Source organism: Tamandua tetradactyla, chromosome 14, assembly GCF_023851605.1.
Source record: "Tamandua tetradactyla isolate mTamTet1 chromosome 14, mTamTet1.pri, whole genome shotgun sequence".
NCBI lineage: Eukaryota > Metazoa > Chordata > Mammalia > Pilosa > Myrmecophagidae > Tamandua > Tamandua tetradactyla.
In genome coordinates, this window is record NC_135340.1 from 15824055 (window position 1) to 15839317 (window position 15263).

General features: G+C 41.6%; 1 protein-coding gene across 2 annotated transcripts in view; it reads right to left on the minus strand.

Annotated features, from left to right (window-relative positions):
- The window catches only part of TTC6 (tetratricopeptide repeat domain 6), a 292851-nt gene that overhangs the window by 258217 nt on the left and 19371 nt on the right, over positions 1–15263 (minus strand). Inside the window, exon 1 of one of the 2 annotated variants that reach the window (XM_077126903.1) lies at positions 6779–6855. The exons of the other annotated variant lie outside the window; for it this stretch is intronic. Within the exon in view, the coding sequence (XP_076983018.1) occupies positions 6779–6784 (6 nt within the window). The 5' untranslated portion in view covers positions 6785–6855. Of the gene's footprint in view, positions 1–6778; positions 6856–15263 lie in introns of those variants that run through there. 2 annotated transcript variants of the gene reach the window in all.

The window sequence follows — 15263 nt, forward strand, 5'->3', positions numbered from 1 at the left end:
CTGGGTTCATAGTTCTTTTCTTACAGCACTTGGAAAACATTGTGTGCACTTCCTTCTGACCTCTACTGTTTCAGATGAGAAATCTGCTGTCATTCAAAGGTTTTCTTCCCTATAGGTAACATGACATTTCTCTCTTGCTGCTTTCAACATTTGTCCCCATGTCTTTACTTTTCAGATATTTGTCTATTATGTGTTTTGATGTAGATTATTTTGGTTTATTCCGTTTAGGTTTTGCTGTGCTTTGTGAATGCATAAGGGTATATCTCTTGTCAAATCTGGGACATTTTCAGCTATGATTTATTTGAGCACTTTTTCAGTTCAGTTCACTTTCTTTTCTCCTTTCAGGATTCAAATGGCATCTATGTTACAGCTTTTGTTACACTCTCGCAGGTTTTTGAGTCTGTTATTTTTTCTTTTCAATATACTGTCTTATTGTTGTTCATATTATGTAAGCTATATTGTTCTATCTTCAAGTTTACTGATTCTTTCCTTTATCCCCTCTGGCTTATGAGCCCATCCATTGAGTTTTTACTTCAATTAATGAATTTTTCAGTTCAAAAAATATCCTTCATTTCTTCCTTATATCTTCTGTTTCCTTGTTGAGACTTTCCATTTCTCACTGAGACTTCCTATTTTTTCATATTTCAAAAGTGTTTGTAATCACTCATTAAAGCATGTTTGATAGCTGCTTTTAAATCTTTCTCATAATTCTAACATCACTGTCATCTCAATGTTGGCATCGATTGATTTTCTTTCAAGTTGAAATGTTCCTAGTTCTTGATATGATAAATGAATTTTCCATTATAAGCTAGATAGCTGTTATTTCATGTCAGGAGTGTCTGGGGCTCATTTAAACCTCTGTTTAAGCTGACTTCCTCTGACACCACTCCAGGAGGGGAAGTGGCGGGTGGGTTTGGCCTTACTACTCCCAAGTGGAGTTCAAAGTCCAGGTTCCCCCACTCAGCCTCTGCTGACACCAGGAGTTGGGGTTCTGTATTGCTATTGGAAGGGGGTGGGAGGTCTGGCTCTCCGCTAAGCTTCTGCTGATACTCTCCTGGTTGGACTGTCACATTACTGCTCTCCACACAGCCTCCACAGGCATCACAGTGAGGGAAGAGGATATGTCTTCTTTATGTCTGGGCAGTGGTAAAAGTCTTGACTCTACACTGCTGCTGCCTCACCAGGGTGACACCACCCCAGCAAGGAGAGATTCAGGTACCTCATTACAGCCTGGCAAGACTGGAAATCTAGGTACCTCGCTCAACCATTACTTGTAGAAGTGGGTCCACCAGTTTTTCCACCATGTTTGGCTGGAATAGAGCAGCTGTTGTTCAAAAGTGTTCCAATTCTATAAGCTATCCCTTTTTTTGATCCTTTGACTAAAGAGAACAGGCTTTTGTTGGGGCTTTTTCTGTCTGTGCCAATTAGAATTTTTAGATTGCCAGCTTCTGTAGCTCCATGTCTGGGATTATATGAGAGGGAAAAAAAAAAAAAACAGGGAACTTACCATCATGTTGTTCTTTGCATCCTAAAGTCCCTAGCTGGTCTGGCTTCTTCTCTCCACCTTTCAGAGTCTTCTTATGTTTATTTTATATATGAAGTTTGTGGTGAATTGATTTGTGTACCCCAGTCTGGACATGTTCTTGGTTTTGGTCTGCATGCTGATGGGTATGCATCTATTGTAAATAAGATCTCTTCATTTGAGGTGTGACCCAAATGAATTAGCTAGGGTCTTCCACCAGATTACTGGAGTCCTTTATAAACAGAGTAAAAGAGAGACAGAGAGAGAAGCTACAGGGAGCAGCCAGAAACTGGAAGTCAGTGTAACTCAGAGGAGAAAGGAGAAAGTCAGTGTAACTCAGAAAAGTCAAGGAACCCCAGAGATTACCAGCCAGAAGATACTGACTGTTGTAGTTTGCTAGCTGCCTGAATTCAATATACCAGAAACGGAATGGCTTTTAAAAGGGGGAATTTAATAAGTTGCTAGTTTACAGTTCTAAGGCTGAGAAAATGTCCCAGTTAAAACAAGTCTATAGAAATGTCCAATCAAAGGTATCCATGGAAAGATACCTTGGTTCAAGAAGGCCACTGAAGTTCAGGGTTTCTCTCTCAAGTGAGAAGGCACATGGCGAACAGGGTCAGGGTTTCTCTCTCATCTGGAAAGGCATGTGGCAAGCGTGGTGTCATGTGCTAGCTTTCCCTCCTGGCTTCCTTTCATGAAGCTCCCCAGGAGGCGTTTTCCTTCTTCATTTACAAAGGTCACTGGCTGGCGGGCTCTCTGCTTCTCGTGGCTATGTCATTCTGCTCTCTCAGAATCTCTAGCTTTCTCTATTTTCTCTTTTATAGGATTCCAGTAAACTAATTAAGACCCACCCGAATGGGTGGAGACAAGTCTCCACCTAATCCATCTGAACAACCACTCTTGATTGAGTCGTATCTCCAGGGAAATGATCTAATTACAGATTCAAACATACAGTACTGAATAGAGATTAGAAGAAATAGCTGGATTTATAAGATAGGATTAGGACTAAACCATGGCATTTCTAGGGTATATACATCCTTTCAAACCAACACACTGACACAGGAGGAAACAAGCCTTCTAGCCTATGAAAGTAGACGCCAATACATTCCTTTTGTTAGGCCAACCCACTGTACAGTATCTATTTTAGCAACTAGGAAACTAAAATTTTGGTACCAAAAAGTGGGGTGCTGTTATTGCAACTACCCATAAATGTGAACAGCTTTGGGATTTGGTATTAGGTAGAGGGCTGGCTCATGAGCCTGGCCTCCATCCCAATGCTCAGACAGGATGAAGTCTACACCCCAGTGTCTGGGGAAAGCATGGCTACAGCACAAGCACTTAAGATCAACAGGTGACTCTCAGACCTTGAAATCTAATGGGGTTTGCTCTGCTGGGTTTTAAACTTGTTTGGGAGATGTGACCCCTTTTTCCTTCCCATTTCTCCCTTCTGGAATGGGAATGTTTATCCCATGCCTGTTCCACTGTGCTAGTTTGAAACTATTATGTACCATAGAAAAGCCATGTTTTAACCCTGATCCCGTCTTGTGGGGCCATACTTATTGTTTAGGGTACAAAACTTTAATTAGATTGTTTCACACCCACTCAACTGTGGGGGCAATCTTTTGGCTAGAATAGTTCCATGGAGATATGACACACCCAATTGTGGGTGTGGCCTTTTGATTAAATGGAGACATGACTCTACCCATTCAATGTGTGTCTTTATTAGCTTACTGAAGTCCTTTAAAAGGGGAAACATTTTGGAGGAAGAAACAGATCTGACACAGACAGAGACATCTGGAGATGCAGAAAGAAAATGCCCCCAGAGAAGCTGTTTGAAACCAGAAGCCAAAATATTAGCAGACACCAGCCACATGCCTTCCTAGATCAGCCTTTCTTGAGTCAAGGTATCTTTCCCTAGATGCCTTAGTTTGGACATTTTTATGGCCTTAGAACTGTAAACTTGTAACTTAATAAATTCCCCTTATAAAAGCCAACCCATTTCTGGTTATGTTGCATTTCCAACAGCAATAACAAACCAAAACATCTAACACTGAATATGAGAAGCCACTACCTTGTTTCCTAGGTTTCTCGGGTCCTTCAGACAGAAGAGTTTTGCCCCAGGATGGACCACACCCTTAACTGAAGGTGATCTCTGAACTCCAGCTTCATGTAACTAGAATGTATCTTGTAAGTGTGAATACTGAGCTCCTCAGTAAAACCAGCAGAGGACCTTATAACATTTCTATCCTTCCTACCAAAGTATAAAGGTTTGTGTATACTTTTTAGACCACTGGTTTTCAGCCGGAAGGGTGGCCTCTCAGGGGCTCATTTGGCAATATTTAAAGGCATTTTTGATTGTCATGACTGGGGTGGGGGTGCTAATCTTGTGGACTGAGGCCAAGGATGCTTATAAATATCCTACCCCACACAGGACAGTCACTCACAAAAAAGAACTGTCCTACCCTAAATGTCAATAGTGCCAAGGCAGAAAAACACTGGCTGAGATGTCTGATCTGAATCTCACAGCTAAATTTAATCTTCAGTTGTCCTGTGCACCTTTTGGCCCATGTAATTGTTTGCGGGACTCCAAATGCGAGGTCTGGAATGGCCCTGCCCAAGCTCTAAACAGAGAAATGCAGCTTCCTAGGACTATTTTACCCTTTAGATTTCCTTCTAGGTCTTGATGTGTGGCTCCAAGTTAAGATTTCTAAAGTGAAGAACCATATTCCTTGCTTTTCCTGGAGAGAATGTTGTTTATTTAAAAAAAAACTCCCAAATGTTTAAAGCAAATGACCTAATCTTCTCAAGAATTTTAAGAGCCATAATTTAGATGCCAGAATTACATTTGCATTTTTAGGCTCTTTCACCTACTCATCCATTCCCATTTCAACAAATTTCCCCCATTGTTCTTTTCTCACCCTACTAAAACTTCTGAAACCACTTTCATTCAAAACAATGCAGAACTCAGTCTTATGGAATTGGTGGGAGGTGAGAGGAGATAAAACTAAAAAGGAAGCACAAAATCCAGGCTGCAATAAAAAATCAAGATAACGAAAGGTAGATATGGGACTGAGTCATTTGAAACTCTTCAAGTGTTGGAACACAGGGCTACTGCTTCCGGCTTCTGATTCCAGTGCTGTCGCACTCCATGGTCCATGCCTCTGTCACAGAACCAATTCGGGTAACTGAAGTACCAAAAATGGATATGCAAGATGACTTGTGATGGTTAATTTTAGCATTAACTTGGCTCAGTTATGGTGTCCAGTTGTTTGATCAAACACTGGCCTAGATGTTGCTGTGAAGATATTTCACAGATGGGCTTAGCAGTTGACCTAAAGTCAAGCAGATGGCCCTTGATAATGAGGGTGTGCTTCAGCCAGTCAGTTGGAAGCCTTAAAAGCAAAGAACTGAGGGTTCCTGAGAGAAGGAATTCTGCCTGAAGACTACCCATCTACACCTCTTTTGAGTTTCCTGCCTGCTGGCCTCTCCTATGGATTTCAGTCTCAAGAATTTAACATCTTTCCATTACCAGAATTTTCAGTCTTGCCAGCTTCCCTTAAGAAATCTGAACTCTAGACTGCAATATCACTCTTACTAGAATTTCCCTGCACTATCCAGCGGAATTCAAACTTGTCAGCCACACAACCACCTGAGCCAATTCTTGTTGGGTGTATTTTTCTGGAGAACTGTGACTATTATAGGACTGTAATACCAGAAAGAACAGAATTCACCGTTCTGGTGTTCATTCTTCATTTTGAAGCTCTCCTTTCTTATATCCCTTATCTATTTGAGCCCTTCAAAATGTACTCTCTCTTACGGGGCACTGCTCTGAAATCCAACTTTTCCCAACTGTACAGTGTCACTGAGTCCGTTTCTAATACTGGCCCCTCTTCATGTTGAATACCTTGACTCTCTCAGAAGGGCCCTTCTCACAGGAGCACAGAGGCCCTCCCTCTGCTCAAGCTCTTCAATAGGCATTCCCCTGATTCCTTTTTCTATCAGACCCACAGAAAACCGCAACGGAAATACTCATTGCGAAGCAGCCCAAGCAATCATATTGACCTTGTCCAATAAGCATAGGCAGTGTGGATCCTAAACCACAACTTTCGTCCTGCCCTGTCTAAAAACATTAGGTCAAAGACAGCACTGGGAGACTCTCATTTATAATTGTTTTTGTTTCCCTGATGGATTTTACGATCACATTCCCTAAATCACGGCCAAGAGTGTCTACTGGAGCCGAAACTATTTTAAAGACATAATGAGGCAGCAGTTTTCAGTGTTCTAACAAGGGGTTTGGTGCCGGAGCCAAACCGGTAACAGACTCTTGTTCGCTGCTGCCATCATTCTCATCGTCATTCTCAAAAAAGATGATGTCCCTGTCTTTTTTTTCTCTCTCTCTGAGTATAGGACTCAGGTTTCCTTGTTACTGTTTTTGCCTTGACCGTCCCTGCCACAATGAAGTCTACATAATGGGCAAAGCGTCTTCAGCTCTATGCTATCCAGCTTCTGCCAGGGCCATACCAAAAGGAGTGGACAGACCTGGGCCTGGCTGCAGCCCAGCCTCTGAGAAGCAACCACCTGGGTGGAGTCCCACCTCTGCAGTGCGCTAGCTTTAACCTCACTAAATCCAGGAGGCCTTCTGTGGAAAATGGAGCTTTTGCTGTAACCACATGATGGGGTTATGGTCAGGACAAAAACGCCTGGCACCCAAGACGCGCTTATCTCTGTAATTGGGAAGGTCTAGAAAGTAACAAAAAAATCTTGAGAGTGATGTCATTGAAAACACGAAACTCTTATAAACTTAGCTTTTTAATATATTGATTTTCTTCTTAGGATATAAATTCACTTTCACTGTAATTCACTACTAATAATACTAAACTGTAACAGTAAAAGACTGAGTTTTTCATATAAAATATCTGGTCCTTTATTTCAATACTGGATAATCACAAAGCCTTTGAAAAGGAAGGCACAAGTGGTGTACATCTCAGATCCACAACTAATGCTCTTAATTTCCGTCCCTTTGAAATGAGGATACATTTCCCTCCAAGGAAAAGAACAAGATTCAAAGTTGAATAACGCCCCACTGTTTTGTCTAGCTTTAGTGTGACAACACACCGTATGACCATGTGTATTGAAATAAGTGTACACACAGACATACACACACATATACACATATATTGTGAGTGTGTGTGTGTATAACTTGCCTAAAGTCACATTTACCCAGGAAAAATCCTACTCTGGTTGCGGGTCACCTACTTCCATTTTAATGTCGTAGTCCTGGCCGAGGAGGCTCTGCACGAGCTCCCTGAAGGTCTGGTCGGCGGCCAGCTGCGCCTCGGACCGCAGCGAGCGCAGGACGTCGTCGATGGACGTGGGGCGCACGCGCGCGGGCAGCAGGCCCGGCCCCGCCTCCAGCGCCGCGCTCGGCCCCAGGCTCCCGCCGTGGGTTTGGGGCGCGTCGGGCCGGGCCGCTGCCGCCCCCCGCTCGCCGACCTCGCGCAGGAAACGGGTGCGGACCCTCCCCCTGCCCCGCCGGCCCGCCGCCTCCGCGTCGCTGTCCTCGCTGGCCTTGGCGCTGCTCTGCCGCCGCTTCACCTGGAGGACCTCGGCGGGCACAGCCGTCTCCGCGCCCGCGTCGCGTCCCCGGGCCACGTCGGGGGCCGGCCTGGAGGCCGCGGCGGGCGGGCCTCCCCCGTCCGGGCGCGCCCGGGGCTTCAGGGGTGGCGCGGGCGGTGGCAGCAGGACCGCTGGCCTCGACGTGCCCGCCCCCGGGGCGATGACCGGCGGCCTCCTCGCGGGCCGGTGCCGGTGGTAGGCGGAGCTCCGCAGGTAAAACTCTTGGGGGCAGAACGGCCGCCTCTTCGCGGGAGCGGCCGCCTCGCCAGGGCCCGGGGAGCGCCGTGCTCCTCGGGGGGCGTCCGGCAGGAGGGCCCCGGCGGGGCTCCCAGGGCCTGTAGCCCGAGGTGACCCTGCTGGCTTCCCGGGAGCAGCGCGGGACACGTGCTCCCTTTCCCCAGGGCTGGGCTGGCCTAGGGCTTGCGGGCAGCGAGGCTGGTGACCATGAACAGGGCCTTCATCTAGGGCCGGCTTGGAGGCCAACCTCTCCTTGAATTGGAGAAAATCCTTTTTGACCTCCTTGCGAACCTTCTCAAACTCTTTCTGCATGTAAAATTCTTCTTTGTATTTAAGTCTAAAGTGCTTAGGAATCGAAGACATCTTGACAAATATGACCTGCGAAACAAGAAAAAAAAGTATATGTATATACATATAAACAAAATATATGTATAACAAAACTTTTGTTGATGAATAAAATTACAACTCATCCAAGCTTCTGGTGATAGAATGTTCATTGTGCTCTCTGGGCACAAGGGGTAGCATTATGTCATTTTACATCCACCTAACTATCAACCTTTTCAAAGGAACTATGAAAAAACCTCTAAAGCACTAACTTTTCTCACTGGGAGTATCTCAAAACCCAATTTGATTTATTAAAACATTTCTTTAGACTATAATGCAATGTCCCACTTCCAGGCAGGAAACATAACTTCTAGACAAAACATTAAAAATCTGCAGCAGCCCAACGGCAGTGGAAGAGATCACCAGCTATGATCTGTAGACTGGATCTAGCCCACAGCCATATTTTTCACCTGCTCAGAGTTTTTCAAAAAATAGTAATTCATAGTTGTGGTGGTTTGATCTTTTATGAACCCCAGAAAAAAACATGCTCTTAAATCTATTCCATTCCTGTGGATGTAAACCCTATCGTAAATAGGATGTTTTGATGAGACTACTTCAGTTAAGGTGTGACCCACCTCATTAAGAATGATAGAGAGAGAGAGACAGGGAAACAGGAAGCTGAAAGCAAAGAAACGTGAAAGAGACGGGAGAGACCAGCAGGCGCCCCTGTGCCGTACCATGTGGCAGAGGAGCCAAAGATTGCTGGCGGGAGATCTAGAGGAAGAAAGCATCACCTTCTTGATGCCTTGAGCTAGACATTTCCCAACCTCAAAACTGTAAGTGAATACATTCCCATCGTTTAAGCCAAACCCATTTCATAGTGTCTGCTTTGAGCAACCTAGGAAACTAACCCAACAGCCAACAATTTTAAGTTGTGAGAGTTTCACATGCAAATCCAGATTTGTTATTTCTCTTGAAAGAATGAAGGTTTTGGCAATGTAGGAGCCAAATTGCCACTCTTGTATCTGAGTGGCAGTTGCTCCTTTTTTCTCCAGGTGTCTCTGTCCCTTACCCACATCCTTCAATGTGTCACCTTTACTAGAACAAAATATATGAAGGGAGGGAGGGGGTCAGCTACAAGGTAGGCTACAGCCAGATCATAGGGCCTTGAGCGCCAGCTGTTTATAGCTTTCCTATGAGCTAGTAGAAACCACTAGAAATATTGAACACAAATGTCGTGGTGCTCGGGGGATACTGAATGGAAGAAAGAATAAACGCAGGAAGAGCAAATAAAGTCTTTGTCACTTGAGCCCGAGGCCATGGCCATGGTAATGGACCAGAGGGAGTCATTACAAAGTAAAACTGGTAAGACCTAGCCAATGATTAGGAATAAGTGGGAGCAATTAAAGTCCGAATCTTGAGAAAGTTTGGGGCATATAAGCAACCAAGTACATAGTAAAACCTCTGCTTCAGCAGGGCCAGCTACCTATGCTCTTAGGTTGATTTTGCCTTGGGAGTTCTGAGGACATTACCAAAAGCCATGCTAATGGGAAATAAAGAGAAGGGAAGGGGCCAATGACAGATTTTGAGACACAGTTACATGTGGGAGGTCGAATCAAGAAAACCAGAAAATTAGGAAAATGAGACTAGAGTTCAATAGAAATCAAGAAGAGGAATGTTTCAAAAAGCAGAGGTAAAATGATGATAAAAGCAGAAAACAATGAATTGGAAAAATAGCTGTTGTAGTTTTCTTTTAACAAAACCCAAGGCTTGGTTTCTCTGAAAAAAACTGAGATGATAAAACAGAAACACCTCTGGAATATTATTATTATTATTTGTAGATAAATGGTTACCTACCTAGAAAACCCAAGAACTGAAATACCAAAATGATCCAATAGAAAATACAATGGCAAAATTCCATTTGTAATGACAGAAAAACAATAAGCTTCTAGGAGGAAACATAACAAGAAATATGCTGAGACACATGAATAAGTTTTAAAATTTTATTGAGGGACATTAAAGAAAGACGAAACAGAGAATAGGTAGTGTTCCTTGGTGGAAGGACCAAATATTTTAATTATATCACATCTCCCAAAAATAGTGTACTGGTTTAATGCCATCATAATTAAAAATCTAAAAATGATGTTTTGAACTTTGAAAAGTAGTTCTGAATTCATTTGACATAATAAACAGGAAAGATTAGGCAAAAATTTGAGAAAGGAAAATGAAGGAGTACTTGTCCAGCAGGATAATTAAAATTTATGCAGATAAAAAAAATTAAAACTGAGATGCAGCTGCTAGAAGCAATAGGTAGACTAACTAAAAAAAAAGAACTAAGGGTAATGTCATTGAATTATAAAGATAGTGTGTTAGTTTGAAGCTGTTATGTACTCCAGAAAAGGCCATGTTCTTTTAATCCATTCCTGTGGGTGCAGACCTCTTGTGGCTAGGACCTTCTGATTAGGTTATTTCAAATGAGATGCAGCCCACCCATTCTAGGTGGATCTTAATTCCCTTACTGGAGTCCTTTGTACGAGGATAAAGGACACATGGGAAAAGCTAGGAAAGGACCCAGAGAAGCTTAGAGAGGGAGCCACTGGAACCAGAAGCTGAAAGCAGTGGAGCCCAAGAGTGAGGGGTCAGCAGACACGGGCCATGTCCCTTCCCATGTGACAGAGGTGCCCCAGATACCAACAGCCTTTCTTCGGAGAAGGCATCGCCCTGTTAATCCCTTAATTTGTATATTTTCACAGCTTTAGAACTCTAAATTTGCAAGCTAATAAATCCCCATTGTAAAAGCCAACCTGTTTCTGCAATTGAAATAGGCAGTATTCAACTACTGATAAAAGGAAGACTTATTCAGTAAATTGTGCTGAGGCAAATGGTCCACTGTTTGACTATTGCATTCTCTTTTTATGCCATGCACCCTAATAAATCCTTATGTACTCAAGACTTAACTCTGGCAAATTCTTCTTTATTTTAATTTGCATTTCTTTGCTTATCACATAGGTATATTTCTTGGTTGGAAAAAAAGTGCTATCTTTACTATTGGAAATCTTTATGTATCTGGTAACAGGGTCAATATAAAGAAAATATCCTATCTATCCTCCAAATATAGTCATATTACTTTTAATTTCTAAAATATCCCCCCTGATCCTCAAACCACTGACCCTGCTACAGATCATCTGGCAATCAACAGGCTTCTTTCTCTACACAGATCTACCACCGACTACGGCTTGAACTATTCAGTTCTATTCATAACGGGGGTTCATGTCAAAAAGTGAGAATAATAATCTATTGCCTGCTGTCCAGCACATTGCATGTGATTGTTAGAAATGATTTCCCTTAAGAAAGTCGCCTTCTTTTAAAAATGCTGTATAATCTTCCAAGTACTATTTGGGCTATTATTGTTTGCACAGGTGGTAATATATTCATATGAGTATCATCTGCATTTCTTTCCACAATAGGTAGAAAGATAATAACTAGGAAAGAATGGAGACCAGAAACATATAAAAACATACTGAGACTCTGAATCTCCCAAGTGAACTTCCCTTTGGTTTCTTCGTTCCTGCTCTGCATTTCCTCCCAACTTCTCCTAGTGCCCTGGTTTGCTATTGAAATTTAAAAAGCGTTCATTGTTTAACATTTCTCAGTACATTCCCTTGAGTTCCTATTAGGAAAGCTGCTCTTTATACCTAAAAAAATAAACCAATAGCAAATAGAATGTCTAAATTTAGCAGGAGCTTCTATTATGTTTTGTTTTTGTTTTGTTTTGCTTTTTTGCATGGGCAGGCATCAGGAATCAAACCCCGTTTCAGGCATGGCAAGTGAGAACTCTGCCTGCTGCGCCACATGGCCCGCCCCCACCATGGCCCGCCCTATTATGTTTTAAGATAGGTGTATCTCAATGTTGACTGAACCACTCCATCAAAGTTTGGTGTTTTTATTCCTCTGACCATTCCTTAACACGATGAAAATGTGTAAATGATTATTAAACATCCAGTCTTATGGGAAAAATAACATGTCCTCTTTTTCTTGGCAATAAATTACTAAAAGAAAGAGACTAATTTAGAGATACTCAAGGATAAATAACGTAGCTGCCCGAAAAGATAAAGTATTAAATGTACAGGAGGTATCAAGCCTGTTGCTCAGAATCCAGGTTGACTAGCTTATCTTAAACTTAAAATCAAGACACAATGTACTGAAAATCTTTACAGCCAGAGTGGTAATTTGACTATCCTCTTCTCATCAAATTATTGACCTCTGTGCATTTTCCTTCCTCTTCTACGAGGAGTCTCAAGGCCTAGCAGTGAGAGAGTCCGAAAGGTCAAGAGTCAGCTCTCTCTCCTCTCTTTCAAAGCCTGACCAGACATTGGGAGAAAACTCCCAGGCAAGAGACGGCTATAGCCCCAGGGATCTACCTGTGTCAATTCTCTAGGCTTTTGGGGTAGTTCATTTGTCATTTTCCGGTTCTTGCAGTTGTGGCAGCCTCCTCCTATTGAAACAGAAGATCCTAAACTCTGCTCTGGGCTCAAACTAAAACAGAAATACAGCAGACCTTCATATGGCTTGACCCCAATGTACTTAACCTACCTCGCAAGAAAAGGAGCCCTTCGTAGGGTGGGTCCAGCCCCTCGGAGCATTACACTGGAAAAGAGGGCCAAAGCCACAGCTAGTGATGTGGATGACCTGGTCTTGACCGCTTGCCATATGTAGTCTTGAGCATTTCAGTGGGAGGGGTGACCTATTGAGGATGGGATTTGTGTTCTCCTGGGTCTGTGGTCAAATATTTTTTTTTTTTAATTTTTGTTTTTTTTACAACTTGCTGTTTGTTTAGCTTTATTATCAATTTAGTTATATATTGTTTGGGTAACCCTATAATGTACCATGATGCATAGTTGTATCAATATTCTAGTTTATGCTTTTCAAATATTATTTTAATTTACTTCCTAAATTTCATACCAACACCAACTTCCAATGTGCACATTAAAGACCCAAAAGAAACTTCTAAACCTTAGGACAGTCTATATCATCCAGTCAAATCTTGAACATTTCAAGGAAAATAAAATATTCTGAAAACAATATTTGCTTTTGAAAATATTAGCGGCAGAATCTACATCTGTTTGTGCCTTGATTACAACCTACATAAATATCTAAAAGGAAATATACAAACGTTTTAGCAATTTTGTTGCAATAATAGTATAAAGTGACATAACCCTATTTTTCTGCACTTTCGATAACACTTGCACTGCTACCTTTACTTCTATTATTATTATATATTATATAACATTAAGCATAATATAATATTATTACTCCTAATAATATCAGTAATGATAACTAACGCATATTTCACCAGTTAAGAAGGATATAGAAAATAGAGAAAAGCTGTTTTCAAACTCAGAAACATAGCCCACAGAAGTTCCAATGACTTTAAAAACTTATTTCACTCTTTAAAACGAGCACCTAGACCATGTGCATTTCCTTCATGAACATACATATGTAAATAAATACAACAATGCTCTCCCTGACTGTGTCTTCTCCCACGTTTTCCAATATGTGCACTTTTTTTTTTTCTTTTACATGGGCAGGCACTGGGAATCGAACCTGGGTCGTCTATCATGGCAGGCAAGCATTCTTCCCTGCTGAGCCACCATGGCCCGCTTCTCCCACATTTTCTATCCTTCCTTCTTGGACACTTCCTTCATCTAATTGCTTAGTAGCCAAAACTGGAAAAGGAAAGGTTTTTTTATTGTTATCATGCTTTTGCAACTTCTAATGCAATTTGTTGGACTTCCACATCTTCACTGTACACTCCAACCCATAGCTAATAACAACCTATAAACTCTGGACAAAATATAAAAAGCAACTACCTGAGGATTCTTGAGAGTAAACAAAAGCAGGCAAATTGTGAAGGAGATTCAAAACTTGTGGAAACAACTAAAGCAAGGTATTAAGAATAAAGGGCTATAGGGCAACTCTGAATTTCTGCGTTATTTCTCCATAAATTTACAACTTCTCTAACAAATTTTTTTAAATGTAAAAAAAAAAATTATACTTTGGATACCCATAGGGTTCATTCTCAAAGATTTTTTTATGATACTTAATAAGTATGAACTGAAAGTGTTTTCACTGGATAGCAAACCAAAAATCAAAACAAAACATAACTTGTGGAACAACTGGTCAGGGGGTAAATGTCCAGATTTTTTGTGAATTCACCAGAAAGGCACTTCACAATTGAAGAATGGCATAGCATAGGTGGCAAGACCTTTGATATCATATAAAACCTTTCATTCATTCTGGTCAGGAGGAACTGAGAAAAGAACTTAAAAAGCAACCATCATCCATAGTGAAAGGGGAATATCGAAGAGGAGTGTCAAAGAAGGCAATCTCCTAATTCCATATCTGTGCTGGTTTGAAAGGAAGTATGCCCCCTAAGAAAAGCCATGTTTTGATATAAATCCCATTTCTAAAAGGTAGAATAATCCTTATTCAATACTGTATATTTGAAACTGTAATGAGATCATCTCCCTGGTTGATGAGATTTAGTTAAGAACGGTTGTTAAACTGGATTAGGGGATGACATGTCTCCACCCATCTGTGTGGGTCTTGATTAGTTTCTGAAGTCCTATAAAAGAGGAAACATTTTGGAGAATGAGAGATTCAGAGAGAGCAGAGAATGCTGCAACACTACAAAGCAGAGAGTCCACCAGCCAGCGACCTTTGGAGATGAAGAAGGAAGATGTCTCCCGGGGAGCTTCATGAAATAGGAAGCCAGGAGAGAAAGCTAGCAGATGATGCCGTGTTTGCCATGTGCCCTTCCAGCTGAGAGAGAAGCCCTGACTGTGTTCGCCATGTGCCTTCTCACTTGAAAGAGAAACCCTGAACTTCATCGGCCTTCTTGAACCAAGGTATCTTTCCCCAGATGCCTTTGATTGGACATTTCTATAGACTTGTTTTAATTGGGGCATTTTCTCGGCCTTAGAACTGTAAACTTGCAACTTATTAAATTCCCCTTGTTAAAAGTCATTCCATTTCTGGTATATTGCATTCCAGCAGCTAGCAAACTAGAACAATATCTAAAGCAGTCTCTGACTGACCTCTGAACCATTACATATGTGGAATATTCAAAGCAGCCCAACAAAGGCCTAAAATGCTGAATTGAGATTTTAATCTCTGACAACAGAGTGAGACAGAGTTTGTAGTGAGTATAGCCTGGTGAATTATCTGCTAAAAGAAAAACATCAACGTTCTTCAGAGGAGATATAACAGCACCCAGAGTCTACATGACAGAATATTCACAACATCCAGGATATAACTCAAAAACATTTGGTGTAAAAATATCCAGGAAAATGTGACCCTTTCCCAAGGGCAAAGATAACAATAGAGGTCAGTTCAGAGATGACCCAGAGGTTGAAATTATTAGACAAGGACTTGAAAGCAACTATTATAATTGTGTTCAATGAACCTTCCCTTAGAGATGAAAAAGATAGAAAATCTCAGCAGAGAAATAGAAAAAATAGAAAGTTTATACCTGCAAAAAATATAATAGTTTCAATTTTAAAAA